This window comes from Astatotilapia calliptera, chromosome 8, assembly GCF_900246225.1.
Source record: "Astatotilapia calliptera chromosome 8, fAstCal1.2, whole genome shotgun sequence".
NCBI lineage: Eukaryota > Metazoa > Chordata > Actinopteri > Cichliformes > Cichlidae > Astatotilapia > Astatotilapia calliptera.
The window spans coordinates 227,970-248,835 of record NC_039309.1 but is presented as its reverse complement, the minus strand read 5'-3'; the positions used below and the strand labels follow the sequence as shown (position 1 = coordinate 248,835).

The following is a 20,866-nucleotide window of genomic DNA, read 5'->3' as shown; positions in this document are numbered from 1 at the left end:
AGTTTATTGTCCACCCACAGCCCGAGGTACTTGTATTGTCATCATCCCACTGGGTTGGCCGGCAGGCAAGTTTGTGAACATTACAACTTGAGAAATATGTCACCTAGGATTTTCAAATTGATACAATAGGTGGATCTGGTGGCTGCCACACCTCTACTGAGCATGTGCAGAGAAAGTTTCAGGACTCAGCTTGTTTGTGATTGGAGGAAGTGAGAGCTTCCTGTGACCGTCAGGCTGTGGGCTGGGCCTTCGTTGTAATCAAAGGTGATTCTGAGGCCTTTGGGGGAAAATGTCATTTTAATAACTTTTCACTGATCCAAACATATAAAATATCTTCCTTTGTATTTAATTTTGCAACAGTTAGAAGATTTCAGTGATGATATGAGAGGTTTCATTTGTATTTGTTGGCTTTTATTTTCATTTTTTAATAAAGAAATCTTTATTGAAATTATTTTTGTCGACAGTGTTGCTACCTCGAGCCGTGTCACCAGAAAGTATGAAAACATTTTCATGAAATCATCTTCAGGTCATTTCAATCCATCATCACTGTCACGCTGCTCATTGTTCTGTTGATTTTCAGGTTGTGTGTTTGTTTTTCTCCTGCTCTGCTCCGTGTGCGTTTTTCTTTGTTTGTTGCGAATTACCATCAATGAAAACTGAGTTTGGACCCGCCATACAGCCTAGCCTCGACAATCTCAGCCTTGGTCTTAAATCACACTGAAATCATGTCAGCAGAGTTTCTGTTGGGCTCAAATTTAAACATTTTTGAATGGTGAGCCTCACCAGCACATAAAACAGCAAATGCCACTGAAAAACAGTCTAAAGGTTTCGAGAATTTGCCCTTTAAAACTGATCCTCAACATCATCTAAATGTCTTTGTTTTCTTCTTTTTCTTCTTCTTCTTCTTCTTCTTATTATTATTATTATTATTATCATTGCTATTGTTGTTATTATTGTTATTATTATTATTAAATGTGTGGTTGACTTGTATCTATTAATCCTTTACATGTGTATTTATTTAGTATTTATTATGAATATAAAGGTACAACGGTTGAAATTATATGAGCTGGGTTTTCTGATAAATTGGCTCCTTATAGTGGACATAAGTGGGAACTACAATCTACAGTCGTAGTTAAAAATGGCAAAAACACAAAAAAATTTCTAGCTCTTTAAAACTCAATATTGTCACTATAACTTATTCTATTGTTCTTTTACTTCTCTTATTTTTCACTTTTCCTTATTTTACATTGACCACGTTTGTGTTATTGTTTTGATAGTTGCGTCAGCGTTGAGTCAGAGGTTGTGTACGTCATCACACCGCGCTGCAGGCACGCTTTGCCGGTGCGGATCTGGTGCTGTTCTGTGTGGACTTTGCGTGTGTTTAGGGGAAAATGTCGGTGTTTCACGACGAAGTGGAGATCGAGGACTTTGAATACGACGAGGATACGGAGACGTATTACTTCCCGTGTCCCTGCGGAGACCGCTTCGCCATCACCAAAGTAAGTTCAGCTCACGGCTAACAGCTACAAACCAAACTTCAGTTTGAAATCTCCTGTTTTTACATCTTCATATAGTGGGTGATTTACACGGAGGACATAACAGAGTTTCCCACTCCCTTCATCATCGATACAGTCTTCTTCTGGATTCGGCAGGGATTTATTGATGGCACGTTGATATATGTCCGTTTTTTTTTTAAAGAAGTATTTCAACCTTCCTTTCGGATTTGCCACAGAGGTGGGACGTAAAATCTCTCATTATTTGACTGAAGTTTGGTTTGGTGTTAAGATAAACTTTTATTAGTCCCACACGTGGGAAATGTGTTTGGTCACGACAAAAAAGTGGACAGTACAAAGTTAAGAGCAGCAAAAATTAAGAAAAACACAAGAATAGAAAATAATAAACCAGCACCATACTTTATTCTCAGCAGTGAAACTACGTCAGTGAACGGAACCAAACTCCATTTAAAAGTCTTCAAATTTAAGAGAGTAAAAACGTTCAAACAAATCAAAGCCTACTGAGTAATTATCAGTCATTTCTTGTGACATCATGAAACTTTGTTTTACATGGTTTAAGGTAGAAAAGACGGTATTTTAAGTAGTTTTTTTTTTTCTGAAATAGTAGAAACTTGTAGCTGAAGTGAACTTTAGCTCTCTTAAATTCGTCAGAGGATAGACTTTAAAGTTCTGATGCTGGCCTATAAAGCTCTGAATGGTTTAGGACCAAAATACATCAATGACCTCCTGACCCAGTATGAACCTTCCAGATCCCTCAGGTCATCTGGATCCGGTCTTTTATCAGTTCCCAGAGTCAGAACCAGACACGGAGAAGCTGCATTCAGCTTTTATGCTCCTTATATCTGGAACAAACTCCCAGAAAGCCTCAGATCAGCTGAAACACTCAGTTTATTTAAATCCAGGTTGAAGACTCACCTGTTCTCAGCTGCATTTGAATAAAGCACCAAATCCACACTTTAAGCTTAAATTTCAAAACTTACATTTAACTACTGATTTTATCTACTGTTCTGATTTTATCTGTTTTGATTTTATATACTGTTTTGTTTGTTTGTTTGTTTGTTAATTAGTTAGTTAGTTTATATTCTTGTTTTAATCAATTTTAAATCATGCTTTTTATTTGTTCTTGTTTCTAATGTCTCTGTAAAGCACTTTGAATCACCTTGTTGTTGAATTGTGCTATACAAATAAACTTGCCTTGCCTTGCCTTGCCTTAAATTCAGGAACAAGATGACAGTTCACCATATCAAGACTTCCTTCATGTTAGCAGGCTGAAGAAATCCTAAAACTGCAGTGAGTTGCAGCTTATTTGTGGGTCTCTGCCTTCAGTGACTAAGAGTTGGCTCTTCTGTGTTGAGATCTGACATTTGAAGGATATTTAATTTCTTTGCAGGTAGAATACACGGGTGTACAGGAGGGAAATTTAGACTTTTTCTAATGGAGTTTGGGTGTTTTTAGTGATATGTCATATACTGATGGAGATGATCTTCTTTTTCTTTTCTTTTTGAAACATTAAAACAAAGAAACATAGTTTGGAAGAAATGCATGTATGGATGCATCTGGCATACCTGAACACTCTAAAACTGAAACAGATACTCAGAATAAGCAAGAAGAAACTCAGACTTTATCAGTTTTGATAGTGTTTGCCTGCTCAGCACCATCCAAAGGTTCATCCAGGAAAGTCCGACTTCATGACGAGTTCTTTCTTTGTAATTCACGAAGCATCCCAAACTTGCGACTGCAGTCAGGTCTTGCAGTTTTTACACTGTCCCTACACTTTGTCTCTCTGAACTCTGTTCAATTCCTCAGACCTTGCGGCTTTGCTGCGGTGCTCTCAGGGGAGAGGTTATTCTTACAGGCAGCATTTGTGTTGGGTGGCCTGTGGTACTTTTAATCCTGCAATTGTTTGATCAGGTAATGCGTTTTCTCCAAAGGGTGGCTGGCCTTTCCCTCAGAGATGGGGTGAGAAGGCCAGTCAGTTTGAGGGTGTCAGGTAAAGATGTTACTCCTGCACATTAAAAGGAGGCAGCTGAGGTGTTAAGATCACGACCTACTGGGAGAACCCAGAACTACTGGAGATAGCTGAGAGAGGCCTGCTGCCCCCATCACCCAGCCCCAGAAAAGCGACAGAAAACGAATGGCAACATGTCGTAGATGGAGAAGAGTGACCGTACAATCTTGATGATTTCTTTTATGTGACAGGTGCACAGATTTCAGATCAGCCTGGCTACAGTGCTGAAGAGAAACCTAGGGTTGTTCTTATTTTCTTCAATCAGTGATGAATAGTAAGATGTTCTGGCTTTGCGGAGGGCTTTCTTATAAAGCAACAGGCTTTATAAAGGCTAAATGATGATCTTTTAAAATTGTGACATGCCATTTCCTTTCCAGCCTATGAGTTATCTGCTTTAGGCTACGTGTTTGAGAGTTATACCACAGAGTCAAGTACTTCGGGTTTGAGGCCTTATGTTTCACAGTAGCTACAGTATCCGGAGTTGTACATAGTGAGGAGGTAAAATTATTAACAATGGCCTGTATTTGTATAGCACTTTTCTAGTCCCTAAGGACCCCAAAGCACTTTACACAACCTGTCATCCACCCATTCACACACACATTCACACACTGGTGATGGTAAGCTACATTGTAGCCACAGCCACCCTGGGGTGCACTGACAGAGGCGAGGCTGCCGGATACTGGCGCCACCGGGCCCTCTGACCACCACCAGTAGGCAACGGGTGAAATGTCTTGCCACTTCGAGCTCTGTTGGAGTAGCATTCAGATAGCTGCTCTGCTCTGTGCTGGTACAGGGCATTGAAGATGATAACAGTGGGTGGATTATATTCTTAAACTTAGTTACAGCGCTTTCAGAAAGACATCTACTGTGATAAAGTCTACTCTCCACTGCTGTTTAATCAATTATTGTAAATGTAATCAGGAAATGATCAGACAGGAGAGGGTTTTCAGGAAACACTGTTAAATGTTCAGTTTCTATGCCATATGTTAAAACAAGGTCTAGAGTGTGATTAAAGTGGTGGGTGGGTTCTTTTACATTTTGAGAGAAGCCAATTGAGTCTAATAACAGATTAAATGCCATGTTGAGGCTGTCATTCTTAGCATCTACATGGATGTTAAAATCACCCACAATAATTATTTTATCTGAGCTGAGAACTAAATCAGATAAAAAGTCTGAGAAATCAGACAGAAAGTCTGTGTAAGGCCCAGGTGGACGATAGATGATAACAAGTAAGACTGGTTTCTGAGTTTCACAGCTGGGGTGGACAATGTTAAGCATCAGCCTTTCAAATGAATTAAGTCTGTCTTGGTCTTTCGTTGATTAATAGGCTGGTGTGAAAAATTGCTGCCACACCGCCCCCTCGGCCTGTGCTTCGAGGTTTCTGGTAGTTAGAATGACTCGGGGGTGTTGATTCATTTAAACTAACATAATCATCCTGCTACAACCAGGTTTCTGTAAGGCAGAGTAAATCGATTTGTTGATCAATTATTAAGTCATGTACTAACAGAGACTTGGAGGAAAGAGACCTAATATTTAATAATCCACATTTCACTGTTTTACTCTTTGGTTCAGATGTGGATACTGTACTGTTCCTTCTTTCTGATTTTTTTTTATGTTTAAGGTGTTTGTTGCTGGTTTCTTGTTTGTTTTTCATTTGTTTGGGAGCTGACACAGTCTCTATTGAGATGGGGTTTTTTGGAGGTAACAGGAGGAGAGAAGCTGCAGACTGCAACTTTTTATTAATACATTAATACATTTGGCCAGAATTCTCAAAATGACAGCTTCTCCATCCAAAGTGGGATGGATGTCATCTCTCCTAACAAGACCAGGTTTCCTTCAGAGAGTTTCCCAGTTATCTATGAAGCCCACATTGTTTTTTGGACACCACTCCGATAGCAATTTAAGGACAACATGCGGCTAAACATGTCACTCGTGGACTGATTGGGGAAGAGAGAGGAATAAACCACAAAAACATTCAAACCTTGACAGAAACCTGAAGATTTTATTTGTTTTTATTTTGAAGGAGGACCTGGAGAACGGGGAGGAGGTGGCGACATGTCCAAGCTGCTCGCTCATCGTTAAAGTCATCTATGATAAGGTATCTGTGACTTCCTCTTATCAGTTCATCCATAAAGGGCTCAACGATCAGTTATTTAAAAAGTTTCTTGTAAAGTGACGAAAAGCAGCAAATTCTCACTTTAGAGAAGCTGGAAATCACTTTGTTTTATTATTTAAAGTACCTTCAGTGTTTATTTGATCTAAAATGTTTCCTGTGATAACACCAGAATTTCTCATTATTTGATCAGGACAGTTTTATATCGATCAGTTAAAACTTTCAAATAAAAAAAACATGATAGAAAAGAAAAGATGCAACAGCATCACAAAAACCTCTGAAAAGTACTTTTACATTACTTTTTTGTGTTGGGGACATTAAACCATCATGCTTTTATTCTGCAAATCATTGGTGAATTGTTCATGTAAATTATTGATTTTTTTTTTAAAAAGTACAACTTTAAATTTAAGACAGATGGATAGTACGGGGCGTCACTACCTGTCAATGAATGACAGGCTTTTTTGTATGTGTGTGTTTCAGGATCTTTTCCAGGTTGGAGAAATCATTGAAGCACCGTCACACGCCAAACTGGAGGTCGTTCAATCCTGAACCCTCTCACCTTTGACCTCACAGAGACCCCAGTTTAACCATTTCCCGTCTCGACGCTGTGTCCAGGTGGTGCTGGGAAACGCCAGACTTTCACTGCCTCCTGTATTTCCTCCAGATGTATCTTGAATGAAATCACACTTGATCCAGATGAAATTTTTTTGAAGACGCAAGGTTGCGGCGTTCATGTGTTTGATGGACTTCCTGCGGATTATGTGGGAGGATGAGCGTGGAGCCGAGCCATTTGCTGTGAACAGATGAAGGTTGCGCTTTAAAAAAAACAAAGCGTTGGTTCCTGCCTCAACCTCGCCACTCTTAATGCACATTCAGTCTTTCACTTTAAAGCTCAGGAGAACGAAGGAAGCTTCATTTTAGGACTGGCAGGTTTCTTTAGAGCTTTTATTTTGTAGTTTTGAGATATTTTAATATATATTTATATAAAACCTCCACATACAGAGAACCCAGACACCCTCTATAGGACAAACTGTGTGATGACACAATTACTGAATCAGTAATGTTTCAATCGATCAGCTGACGTGTGCTGATTGGCTCCATGGCATCTCCGTGGGATTAATAAAGTTTTTACTTAAACTTTTTGTTTGTTTGTGGATAATATGACCTTTGAACACAGAATTAAAAAGTCTTTGTTAGCACAATAAAAGTTTCACTCTGCAGTCGATATCTCTGAAAACTTTCAGAGAAAAAGCATGTGTGCGTCTTCCATAAAGCCCCTCCCCCCTCCGTTAGGTGAGAGTTTGATTCAAAGCAACATTCAAATTTTCAAACTCCAGATTTTTTAATGATCATGAAAATTCTTTTCTTATTACATCTGTGATAGGATGGTCTGACTTTTTTTTTTTAAAGACAATATAAAAGTAAATTAATATTAATTATATTGATATTTCAGTTATTGATTTCATCAATTTAATTTGATTTCAGTAAGCTTGGTGATTGTCGGTTAATGATTGAGGTGACTGGTTAGTAAAGATCGTGGTGGAAAGTGTGACTGCATGATCAGAGAGTCAAACATCTTCTCGTCTGGAGACTGAATTGCTCTTTTCATAGCAGGAAGCTGTTTCAGCATCAGTAAACACCGTTTTTACTCTTCACACCCTTTACAATCAAAATGCTTTTAGATAGTTGAATACAATACACAATCCAGCAGAGGGCAGCAACACCTAAGCGCTCTCTCTCCCTAACATGAGCAGAGGATCCCTAACAACCAGCTGCTCCTAATACATCTAAGTGCTCTGTTTTATTTACATAACCCAGCATTCAGTGAAGTTCTCTGAAGGTTGTGATGCTCAAAACGAGTGTGTGAGACACTCAAACGTTTGTGTTGGAATTGCATCGAGGTTTCTGAGATAATCTCACAGCTATCTCCATCGGCACTCTAATCTGTAGTGAGAGTTGTTAACAAATAGGTCACCTGTAAAAATGGATGCAGGTTATTTCACATTTTTATTCTTGTCTCCAAAGTTTTCTTGGAAGTTTCTGGCTACATGAAATGCCAATACCAGCTCACACAGGTTAGAGTGAGCATGAAATCATTTAATACAGCAAATAATATTTTCTGTTGAAAGTAACAAAAAGAAATTAGGGACAGGATTTAGAGCTGAACTTTTCTGCCCATTTTATTTTTTATTGACGTGTTTTTACAGCACAAGGCTATACTCTGTCTGCTGATATGAGTCAGCGTAGCTCACCCAGCAGCCTGTTTCTCTCTTGTCTAAAATCATAAAAGAGTAGGCCAACATTTGTTTAAGTGCACTTTGAATCTCCATGTTTAAATGGATAGCCTATACTGGTCTTCACAATCCACAGCAACGATAACAGCGAGACACTGGGTATTTTCTTTTATACATGTTCTGTCCTTGCTTCTAAGAAATAGAAGCGATAGTATTAAAAAAAATGAAATCAGTAATTTAAGGCCCAGTCTGAATTACTGTGGTCTGTCCGGCATGGGAATCCTGACGCCATATCTGCTGAGGAGTATGGGATGTCAAACGCTAGCAATTATTTTTGGAGTTACTGTATTAAACGCAAGAGGCTCAGACAGTTTGATGTATTTACTTTTTCTAACAGGAAACATGCCTACATTGTTCTGATATTTTATTTTTTGCAAATAAAGTTTTTTCTCTGACAGAATGCATAGTTTATTTTAACTATTATAAGTCAACCTACTTTTTTGCTTTTGAGAGTGTGATCGTCCTAAAAAAATTTCCAGTACTGGTTTATGTACCTTTTCACGGTAAAGAAAGGGGCTGGTTGACGGTGGATGACTTTTAGAAACTTTTATTTATATCTTTAAAATGATAATGTGTCACAGTTGGATCTTGGAGATGATGTAAATAATTGAGTGAAGATGAGGCTAAATGACTTTTAAGACTCTAAATAAGAAACCAGACATAATCTGTATTCAGGAAACTTGGCTAAAACCGACTTTAGATTTTGTAATCAGAGGATATAGTGGTGAACACAGAGGCAGAAGTGAGGTTCATGGAGGAGGTTGTGAAACTTTTTTTTTTTTATAGCAAAAGGAAAACAGAATATATAGTTGTTGAAGTTTGGAATAAGAACAGCATCAAAATTGTACATTTTTAAAACCCATGCAAAAGGCTTTCACCTGAATGAATGGAGAACCTTGATATCCATTTAAATAGAAAAGCATGTTGGTGTGGCGGTTTTAATGCACACAGTTCGTTATGGGGTACTAATAATGACCACAATGAAACAGTAATTCAAAAATTAATGGACAATGGAAATTTTATTTGTTTAAATGTTCAAATTCAAAATTCAAATTCAAATTTTATTTGTCACGTACACAGTCATACACAGTACGATATGTAGTGAAATGCTTGGACAACTGCTCGTGACCTAAAGAGAACAAAAAAGGAAAAGGCTATGAATAAGATAGGAAATAAATATGAAAAATTAAAAAGGGTAAATTTAACTAGGAAGGAATAAAATATAAATTAAGGTTAAAAATGAAATAACTGTACAACACAAATTAGAATGAAGGGTAAATTTAACTGGGAAGAATAAGATAAAGATAAATATATAAATTAAAGTTGAAAATAAAATAACTGTACAACAAAATACACAATACACAATATAGAACTATATAAGAATGTATGAAGAAATCTAAATATAAATAAATATATACACAATAACAGCAGCTGTACAAGTATTAACCGGAAATGAAGAATATAGTGACCAGTGTTGTGCAAAAACAATGTCCAGAATGTCCAGTGTGTGTGTAAGAACTGTATGTGTGGGTCAGTACTGTGTGGTGGTGTGATTGAGAGACCGTATCGCCTGCGGGAAGAAGCTCCTCCTCAGTCTCTCTGTGTTGGTCTTCAGGGAGCGGAATCGCTTTCCTGACCTCAACAGAGAGAACAGTCTGTTGTTGGGATGGCTGAGGTCCTTCACGATCTTCCTGGCCTTGGTCCAGCACCGCCTGCTGTAGATTGAGTGCAGGTCAGGGAGCTCGGAGCGGATGGTGCGCTCAGCTGACCGCACAACCCTCTGTAGAGCTCGTCTGTCCTGCATGGTGCTGTTCCCGAACCAGGTTAAGATGTTTCCCGCCAGGATGCTCTCTATGGTGCACGAGTAAAAGTTCCTGAGCACCTTGGAGGGCAGTTGGAAGTCTCTCAAGCGTCTGAGGTGGTAGAGACGCTGTCGGGCCTTTTTCACCACGGTGTTGATGTGACAGGACCATGACAGGTCCTGCGTGATGTGAACTCCGAGGTATTTGAAGCTGTCCACTCTCTCCACTGGGCACTCGTTGATGACGGGGGTCTGGTAGTTCCTCTCCTGCTTAGTGCTGAAGTCCACTATCAGCTCCTTTGTCTTACTGACGTTTAGAAGGAGGTTGGAAGGGATACAAGAGTTAACATGAAAACAGGTATGAAATCAGTAACTGATCACACAATCTGGCAGGTAGTTAAAGATAAAACACTAGGAATTGACCACTATCATATAATAACTGAAAAAATGTGGGTATTGAAAAGTCTGACGCAGGTGGTTTTCAGAAATGGTGTTTCGGTAGTGAAGATTGGGAAGCATTTAGGCTTCTTACAAACCAGGAATTGGATGAAATTAATTGGAATACGGAAGTTGATCATTTAAATTTCACTATGTTGTGATATTTTACAGGACAAGTATGGACAATGATAAGAAGAATGGGTGGGATTAAAACAGAATATGGGTATCCAGTCTTAGGTGATGGTGAAGTTACAGCAGTAAAAGATGAAGAAAAAGCAGATGTGACGGCTAAAACTTTCGTTAAAAGACATAGTTCAGATAATATTTATGTAGAATGAAAAAGAAAGGATAGTGTCAGAGAATAGAGAGTTATTAGAACATGAAGAGGATGTAAATCAGCGGTCCCCAACCCCCGGGCCTCGGACCGGTACCGGTCCGTGAGTCGTTTGGTACCGGGCCGCGAGAGTTGAGGCTCAGGTGTAAAATGTATAGTTTTCAGGGTTTTTTATCGGTTTTCAGCGTTATTTTGTTATCGTTTTTATCGGTTTTCCTTGGTCTTTTCACTTGTCCACCTGACTTGTTTTCAGAAAGACTTCCGGCATGATGGCGCCTGTGTTTGGCTTCGCCGCTGCTGGGTGTAGTTGGTCTCGCTCTATTGTCGTGTTTTTTCTTTCTACTCTGCTGTTTTTTAACTGTTTTAATGATGTACTGGCTGCCTTGGTCTACGATCGTCTGACGCTGTTATCCATCCGTTCGTCAATGACGGCCAAAGATGTTTTTTCTCCTTCCTTTTGTGGGACTTTCCATTCTCCACACTTTTCTCCGCACTCCTTTGGTACCTTCCACCCTCTGCCTGTGACTGGATCTTCGGCCAGCGCTTTCAGCGTTCCCCGTAGACTACGGAGAAGAAGAGGAAAGAGATCGGGCATCCAGGTGAAGCTTAGGCTCCTCTGGCGGCGGGGACGAATTGGAAAGCGATGTCGGGCGTTTTCCGTTGCCTACGCACATGACAGCTATATGGAGAGGAATCTGTCTCCCAAGGCCCTACTTGGATATAGGGGGCCCGGCTTTCCAAGGCCGTGTTATCTCAGAAGGGTTCATCCAGACTCTCCTGCCGACTGGCTTTTCATCCCCTCGGTGAGTGGAATATATGAACGTAAAGGGTCTGATCCCGAGAATTTACGCCCTTTAATTCGAGAAACTCTAGCTTCTTCCAACAACAATGTTTTCACCCCGCTGTCTATGGCGCTCTTTAATGCCCGATCTTTGACGAATAAATCGTTTGTGCTTAACGATTTTATTGTTTCTAAAAATCTGGACTTCCTGTTCTTGACTGAGACCTGGCAACGGGGGTCGGATTATTCGTCTACTATTGAAATGTGCCCAAATGGCTTCTCTGTCATTAGCCAGCCTCGAGGATCTGGTCGTGGAGGAGGCCTCGCGGTGGCATATCGGAGCCGTTTTAACTGCCGTTCAGTGAAAGTTGGACACTTTCTGTCTTTTGAACTGCAGCTCATCAAAATTGGAAAGAAGGATCCTTTTTACTGTGCGTTGGTCTATCGCCCTCCTGGCCCAAACAACTCGTTTTTAGCCGAGTTTAGTGATTTTCTGTCCTCTACTATGAGGTTGTCTAAATTGCTTCTTGTGGGAGATTTTAATATACATATTGATGATGAGTCCGACCGCTTTGCTAGGAGTTTTACCAGTATCATGGACTCTTTTCATTTTATCCAACATGTATCTGGCCCCACACATAACAAAGGCCATACACTGGACCTTGTTTTTTCTTTGGGTCTGAATATTGATTATATCTGTTCTAAGGACATTTTTATTTCTGACCATTATTGTGTCTTTTTTAATATGTCTTTTTATGAGCCTATGTCTCCTGTTCATCGGACAGTTATTTCCCGCACTTTAGACTCCTCCACAGCACAGAAGTTCTCTGATGTTTTTAATTTAACATTATCCCCACAAAACGATGTTGATTTTTCTATAGATCTATTCAATTATCATTGTCTTTCGATCTTAGATGAAATCTGTCCGATTAAAATGAGACCTGTGCCTGTTTCCAAGTCTGTACCCTGGTTAAATGACAACATTCGTCTTATAAAACGTAATTGTCGTAAAGCCGAGCGGTTATGGAGGAAAACTCACTTAAATGTTCATCTCCTCTATTTAAAGGATCTTTTAGCCTCCTTTAACAATGCTATTAGAGTTGCGAGGGCTGCTTACTTTTCTCAGTTGGTTGCAAGGAGCAGAGGTAATCCTAAAGTTTTATTTGATACTATTACTAATATTATTACTCCTGCTCCACCTGCTGCTATTATTTCTTCTGTTGAAGATTGTGAAACTTTTCTTGCTTTCTTTTTAGAAAAAATTAGCAACATAAGGAAAAACCTGTCTTTTTCAGCGTCTGCGCTGTCTGTTCCCACGCCAGCTCGGCCTGTTGTTTTAGAAGGTTTTTCACCTGTTTCACTACCAGAGCTGGGAAAAATAGTTAGTACAACAAAATTATCCTCTTGCTCTCTTGATTTTTTACCTGCATCATTATTTAAAAATGTCTTTTACTCTACTGGTCCCTGTATTCTTACTATAATTAATACCTCCTTGGCCTCGGGCATAGTCCCTGCCTATTTTAAAACTGCTGTTATACATCCCTTGTTAAAAAAGCCTATGCTGGACCCATCTCTCACTAGCAATTATAGACCGATCTCAAAAATTCCGTTAATTGCTAAGATTCTAGAGAAGATCGTGGCTAAGCAGCTTACAGCAGTTTTAGATAAATATAGTATTTTCGACAAATTTCAATCTGGCTTTCGTAAAGTTCATTCCACTGAAACAGCCCTTCTTAGAGTTTCTAATGACATTTTGTTACAAAGCGATGCAGGTAAATGTTCTGTTCTCTTAATGTTGGATCTTACGTCGGCCTTTGATACTGTTGACCACTATATTTTACTTAACAGGCTGAAACACTGGGTTGGTGTCTCTGGGACTGCATTGAAATGGTTTTCCTCGTATCTCTCTGAACGATATTCTTCTGTGGCAGTTTCTAAGTATAGATCATCTTCTGCGTCCCTGTCTTTTGGTGTGCCACAAGGCTCTGTGCTAGGGCCATTACTGTTTTTAGTTTATTTACTCCCTCTTCAGCACATTTTGAGCCCTTTTGAGGATATTTGTTACCATTGTTATGCGGACGATATCCAACTCTATATATCTTTTAAACCGGAAGAGGCTTCTAAGCTGCGGCTTTTAAATGTGTGCTTGGAAACCATTAAAGGCTGGATGGCTGAAAACTTCCTCCAACTAAATGAAAGTAAAACCGAAGTCCTCTTATGTGCCCCAGATAGACATATACCCAGTATAATAAATGCTCTTGGTCCTCTTTCAACGTTTGTAAAACCATCTGTCAGGAACTTAGGGATTATCCTTGATCCTGCTCTTACGTTAGATAGTCATGTTAAATCTCTTGTTCGGTCTTGCTTTTATCATTTAAGAAATATTTCTAAATTGAGCTCTATTATATCCTATATACCGAACTGGAGATTGTTATTCATGCTTTTATCTCTTCACGACTGGACTATTGCAATTCCCTGTTTACTTGTTTAAATAAAGGTTCTTTGGAGCGTCTGCAGATCGTTCAGAATGCTGCAGCAAGACTTTTGACGAAAGCTTCTAAATTTTCACATATAACACCGTTGCTCATGCAGTTACATTGGCTTCCTGTTGAATTTAGAGTCCAGTTTAAGATTTTGGTTTTAACTTTCAAGGCTCTTCAACAACAAGCACCACCATATATCATTGAACTTTTACAGCCCTATGCCCCTAGTAGGTCTCTGAGGTCGAGTAGTCAGGGCCTACTTGTCATTCAGTATACGAGACTGAAAACTAGGGGTGATAGAGCTTTTGCTACTGTGGCCGCCAGACTGTGGAATTCCCTTCCTCAGGACCTACGATCCGCTGATTCATTGATTACTTTTAAAAAACAGCTAAAAACACATCTTTTTAAAACTGCCTTTTGCTAACTTTGTTTGTATTTTGTCTTTTTAATCTGTTATATCTTGTAAAGCACTTTGTGATCTCTATCTAGAAATGTGCTATATAAATAAAATTTTACTTACTTACTTACTTACTTGTGTTATGAATAAATTTTCTTTTTTTCGGTACCGGTACTAGTTTTATTTTGTTGTATTTATCCGCGACACCTTAAAGGCCGGTCCATGAAAATATTGTCGGGCATAAACCGGTCCGTGGCACAAAAAAGGTTGGGGACCGCTGATGTACAGTAAATGATTTACTAAATGCACCTTTTTCAAAATCAGAGTTAAATCGAGACTTCAGAAATCAACACCAGGGAAAGATGACATCGGTTATATAATTATGAGTGATCTTAGTGAGTCATTTAAAGTCATATTATTGGAGCTTTACAATAAAGTTTGGGAAGATAGGAAATTACCACAAAGCTTGAAAGAAGCAATAATACTACCGATATGGAAGCCAGGCAAAGATGATACAAAACCAGAACATTATAGACCAATTGGTCTAACTTCCAATGTATGCAAAATAATGGAGAAAATAATTAATGAAAGACTGATGTACTATATAGAAAAAGGGTGTAATGAAAAAGGCAATGGTTTTATAAATTCCAAAGGAAAACTGGAGAAATGAGAAGGAGACAGGAGGAAGAAAAGAGAAGAAACAATCATTTTATGGCTCAGATTTGGGCGCACTGGTCTAAACAGCACACAGTTCATTTTAAGGGAAATACTGTAATGAGAAATGTGAGCACTGTGGGGATGATGAGACAGTAGAGCATGTTATATTACACTGTCAGTATTAGAAAGAAAGAAGACAACTAATTCAAAACCTAAACCTCATCCTAAATTATGATCAAATCTGAATCGTAGGGGCTAAAGACTTTTTAAATGTGATAGACTCTTTCAGTCTCACCCAGCATGTATTGGATCCAACACATGTACAGGGCCATACGTTGGACCTTGTCTTCTGGATTACCAATTTCTAATTTGGAAATATGTGATGCGATTTTCTCTGACCATTGTGCTTAACATACTTTTATCCCACTGCCATTTTAAATCAATCCCAAACACGCTGTTATAGTGTTTTTAAACTATCGGCTATAGAACAGTTCTCCATTGCCTTTCAAAAATGGTCGGGTTCTTCCCTTGGCGACGACACCGAGCAGATCGAATCTAACTTTATTAGTAAATGCAAGGCTAGTCTTGATGAGATTGCCCCGTTTAAACTAGCGCGACCAACAACTAAATCTGACCCGCAGATAAACGAGACAACCCGATCAGCTAGATGACAGTGCAGGAAGGCTGAACGAAAAGGGGAAAAAGACAGGTTACGTTTATTTTCTACTGCTGAGAGAGAGTCTATATAGATATCAGGACATTGTGAAAGCTGAAAAATCTAACTCGCAAACACTATTGAGAACAACTCTAATAAGCCCTGAACTCTCTTTTCAATTATTGATTTGGCCCTGAAAACCTCTCCCGCCTCTCATATGTATAGCTCTGCTGAAACTTGCAAGAGATTCTTGCAGTTCTTTATTAATAGGATAGAAATACTTCGACCCGTGCCTATTCTGTCCCTGTACGATGTCTTAACAACATATACCTGCTCTACTGCTTTTGACCCGTTTGAGCCTGTATGTTTTAACCAAGTGGAAGATCTTTGTAATAGTATAAAGATATCATCCTGCCCCACAGATGGAGTCCCAACACATTTTCTAAAAAAGATTATTAAGGTTGTCGACTCCGAAATGGTAACTATTTTTAATAGTAGTCTTAGCTCTGGAGTGGTACCAACTGGTTTCAAACATGCTGTAGTACAGCCAGTAAACTTTAAAAACCTAACCTTGACTCCTCTGTTCGTGCTCATTTCAGACCTATTTCCAAGCTTCCGTTTCTGTCAAAAGTTTTGGAAAGAATTGTATTTGAGCAGTTACAATCCTTTCTAAATAGTCATAATATTCTAGAGAAATTCCAGTGGGGCTTCAAATCCTACCACAGTACAGAAACTGCTAAAAATTCTTAATGATATTTTATTAATCACCGATTCAGGTGAGTCAGCTGTGCTTCTGCTTTTAGACTTAAGTGCAGCCTTTGATACCATCGACCACAGCATTATGATCAGACTATTGGAGCAATGTGGTATCAAAGGTATTGTCATGGTCGGCTGTGTGGCAGGCAGGCAGGAGTGGTGGACCCAAAATGCAGGATTCTCAGGACACGAGGTTTAAACAGAAAATGCAGCTTTATTGCTGGAGCAGAACATCAAGATAAAATAAAACTCACAAAAGCAAACAAAACTCTAAACAGAGATGCAGGAGGACTGGAAATCCTAAACACGCAGCAAGTGAGGGTGAACAGACGTTAACGACGCGACGCTGACACACTGGGCTTAAAAACACTGAGGGAGTCATCAAGGAATTAAGAGACAGAAGGGGGACACAGCTGGGCGAAATAAGACCTAACGAGACAGGGGAGAGGTAAAACTGAACACACTGACATGAGACATGAACTTTCAGAATAAAACAGGAAACTTAACAGACACAGAGAACCAGACAGGACACTGAACTTGACAGGCAGACTCATGAGCAGACACAATAACACCATGGACAGACAGAGGGAACACAGAGAAGTGGGAGCAGGCAGGCTAGGAACAGAAACCTAACAAATGGCAAAAATCACAACAGAATACACATTTGGAATGAACAAAAGCATAAGGAAACACAAAACACTGAGTCCTCAGACTCAGGACCATGACAGGTATCCCTTTTGGAATGGCTTAGGTCCTACCTCTCCGAAAGGACTTTTTCTGTGAGCCTTGATGATTTTACTTCCTCCACAGCTCCATTTACCTGTGGTGTCCCGTAGGGTTCCGTATTAGGCCCAATTCTCTTTTCAATCTATATGCTACCCTTAGGCCTAATTTTTAAGAAGCATAACATCTGTTTTCACTCTTATGCTGACGACACCCAGATCTATTTTCGGCTTAATAGAAACACCTCAAAATTCAAATTCAAATTTTATTTGTCACGTACACAGTCATACACAGTACGATATGCAGTGAAATGCTTAGACAACTGCTCGTAACCTAAAGGGAAAAAAAAGGAAAAAAAAGGAAAAGGCTATGAATAAGATAGGAAATAAATATGAAAAATTAAAAAGGGTAAATTTAACTAGGAAGGAATAAAATATAAATTAAGGTTAAAAATGAAATAACTGTACAACACAAATTAGAATGAAGGGTAAATTTAACTGGGAAAGAATAAGATAAAATATATAAATTAAAGTTGGAAAATAAAATAACTGTACAACAAAATACACAATACACAGTATAGAACTATATAAGAATGTATGAAGAAATATAAATAAATAAATATATACACAATAACAGCAGCTGTACAAGTATTAACTGGAAACGAAGAATATAGTGACCAGTGTTGTGCAATCCACATTATATCTTGTGCAGTGCAAATATGCTTAAAGTGATTTAAGTGATGAAGTGAAAACAATGTCTAGAATGTCCAGTGTGTGTGTAAGAACTATATGTGTGGGTCAGTACTGTGTGGTGGTGTGATTGAGAGACCGTATCGCCTGCGGGAAGAAACTCCTCCTCAGTCTCTCTGTGTTGGTCTTCAGGGAGCGGAATCGCTTTCCTGACCTCAACAGAGAGAACAGTCTGTTGTTGGGATGGCTGAGGTCCTTCACGATCTTCCATACCTCCACTCCCATGGAATCATTATTCAAATGCCTCGACGAAGTTAAAACCTGGATGGTCTCAAATTTTCTTACCTTTAATGAGGACAACACTAAAATAATTATTTCTGGACCAAGCTATAACTCTAATGCCCCAGATTTAGATTTATGTAACTTAGCATCTGTTGTTAAAACACATGTAAAAAACCTGGGGGTTTTCTTGAATAACAAACTCACATTTAAGAAACAAGTTAGTTTAATTGTTCAGCAGTCTGTTTTTAAACTAAGGCTCCTATCTAAGGTGATTGTTTTTATCCCTTAAAAACTTGGAACGAGCAATCCATGTGTTCATCCTTTCGCAACTGGACTACTGTAATTGGCTATATGTTGGTGTCAGTCAGTCCAGTCTGGCACGGCTCCAACTTGTACAAAACACTGCAGCCCACCTTTTGACCCGTGTGAAGAGACACCGACATCTTACCCCGGTGCTTGCCTCTCTTCATTGGCTTCCAGTGCGTTTTAGAATTAATATTAAAATCTTACTTTTGACTTACAAAGTGCTAAATGGCCAGCACCAGACTATTTGTTTGAACTTTTGCAGCTTTATACGCCCTCTAGAGCTCTTCGATCAAGTGATCATTTGCGCCTTACCTTACACAAGTCTAGAATGGTTCATAGATGGGGATCGGGCATTTGCGGTTGTGGCACTGAAAATGTGGAACGATTTACCTCTCATATTAGAAAGCCCCCAACTGTCACTCTTTTTAAATCCCATCTTAAAACATGTTTTTTCTCTTTGGCTTTCTATACTGCATGAGAGTTACCTTTTTTTTTTTTCTCGAATTTTCTTATTTGCTTATTGATTTTAATTTTATTGTTTATTTATTATGTTGTAAAGCACTTTGGTCAACTCTTGTTATTAAATGTGCTTTATAAATAAATGAATAAATACATTAAATAGAATTAATGTATTTATTACCACGATAAGGTATTGAATCGCTACCTTATCGTGGTGGAGGGGTTTGTGTGTCACAGGGATCCCAGGGGCTATGTTGTCTGGGGGCTTTTGCCCCCTGGTAGGGTCTCCCATGGCAAATTGGCCCTGGGTGAGGGACCAGACAAAGAGCGATTCATAAGACCCTTATGAAAAGGAAACAGAGGGAACAGTTTACCCTGCCCGGGATAGGGTTACCGGGGCCTCGCCCTGGAGCCAGGCCCGGGGAGGGTGCCCGAGGGCGAGCGTCTGGTGGCCGGGCCTTAGTCCATGGGGCCCGGCCGGGCACAGCCCGAAGAGGAGACATGGGCCCATCCTCCCGCAGGCCCACCACCCGCAGGAGGCGCCATAGGGGTCGGGTGCATTGTGTGCCGGGTGGCGGCCAGGAGCGGAGGCCCTGGCGGACTGACCCCCGGCTGCGAAGACTGGCAATAGGGACATGGAATGTCACCTCTCTGGTGGGGAAGGAGCCTGAGTTAGTGCGTGAGGTTGAGAGGTACCGGCTAGATATAGTCGGGCTCACCTCTACACATGGCTTGGGCTCTGGAACCAGTCTCCTGGAGAGGGGCTGGACTCTGTCTCAGTCTGGAGTTGCCCTTGGTGAGAGGCGGTGGGCTGGGGTGGGTATCCTAATATCCCCTCGGCTTGCTGCCGGTACGTTGGGGGTTTTCCTGGTGGACGAGAGGGTTTGTTCCCTGCGCCTTAGGGTCGGGGAACGGGTCCTGACTGTCATCTGCGCTTATGCGCCGAGTGGCAGTTCAGAGTACCCAGCCTTCTTAGAGTCCCTGGGGGGGGGGGGGGGGGGGGGGGGGGTGCTGGAGGGTGCTCCACCTGGAGACTCTGTTGTCCTGCTGGGAGACTTCAATGCTCACGTGGGTAACGACAGCGAGACCTGGAGGGGCGTGATTGGGAGGAACGGCCTCCCTGATCTGAACCCGAGCGGTGCTCTGTTATTGGACTTCTGTGCTAATCACAGTTTGGCCATAACGAACACCCTGTTCGAACATAAGAGTGTCCATAAGTGCACGTGGCACCAGGACGCTCTAGGCCGTAGGTCGATCATCGATTTTGTAATCGTATCAGCAGACCTGCGACCATATGTTCTGGACACTCGGGTAAAGAGAGGGGCTGAGCTGTCAACTGATCACCACCTGGTGGTGAGTTGGATCAGGTGGCGGGGGAAGACGCTGGACAGACCTGGTGCACCTAAACGCGTAGTGAGGGTGTGCTGGGAACGTCTAGCAGAGGCCCCAGTCCGCGAGATCTTCAACGCACACCTCCGGCAGAGCTTCAACAGCATTCCGAGGGAGACTGGGGACATTGAGTCTGAATGGACCATGTTCAGCGTCTCCATTGCCGAAGCTGCTGCATTGAGCTGCGGCCGCAAGGTGGTTGGTGCCTGCCGTGGTGGTAATCCTCGAACCAAATGGTGGACACCAGAGGTGAAGGGAGCCACTAGGCTGAAGAAGGAGTCCTATCGGGCTTGGTTAGCCTGTGGGACTCCGGAGGCAGCCGACAGGTATCGACAGGCCAAGTGGAATGCGGCTCGGGCAGTGGCTGAAGCAAAAACTCGGGTGTGGGAGGAGTTCGGAGAGGCCATGGAAAAAGACTTTCGGACTGCCTCGAAGAGATTCTGGCAAACCGTCAGACGTCTCAGGAGGGGAAAGCGGTGCTCTACCTGCACTGTGTATAGTGCTGGCGGAGCGCTGCTGACGTCGACTGAGAAAATTGTCAGGCGGTGGAAGGAATACTTCGAGGACCTCCTTAATCCCACTGACACGTCTTCTGAGGAGGAAGCAGAGTCTGGGGATGAGGGGAATGACCCGCCAATTTCCGGGGGCGAGGTCACTGAGGCAGTTAAACAACTCCTTGGTGGCAGAGCCCCTGGTGTTGATGAGATCCGCCCCGAGTTCCTGAAGGCTCTGGACGTTGTAGGGCTGTCCTGGTTGACACGCCTCTGCAATGTTGCGTGGAGATCAG

General features: G+C 40.9%; 1 protein-coding gene across 1 annotated transcript; it reads left to right on the top strand.

The window, feature by feature from the left end:
• Positions 1–1,287: 1,287 nt before the first annotated feature.
• Positions 1,288–8,324, top strand: dph3 (diphthamide biosynthesis 3). The gene is made up of 3 exons (XM_026178285.1): positions 1,288–1,499; positions 5,546–5,620; positions 6,116–8,324. Exons 1-3 carry the CDS (start codon positions 1,392–1,394, stop codon positions 6,182–6,184), a joined length of 252 nt encoding a protein of 83 aa, XP_026034070.1. The 5' UTR covers positions 1,288–1,391; the 3' UTR covers positions 6,185–8,324.
• Positions 8,325–20,866: the final 12,542 nt, after the last annotated feature.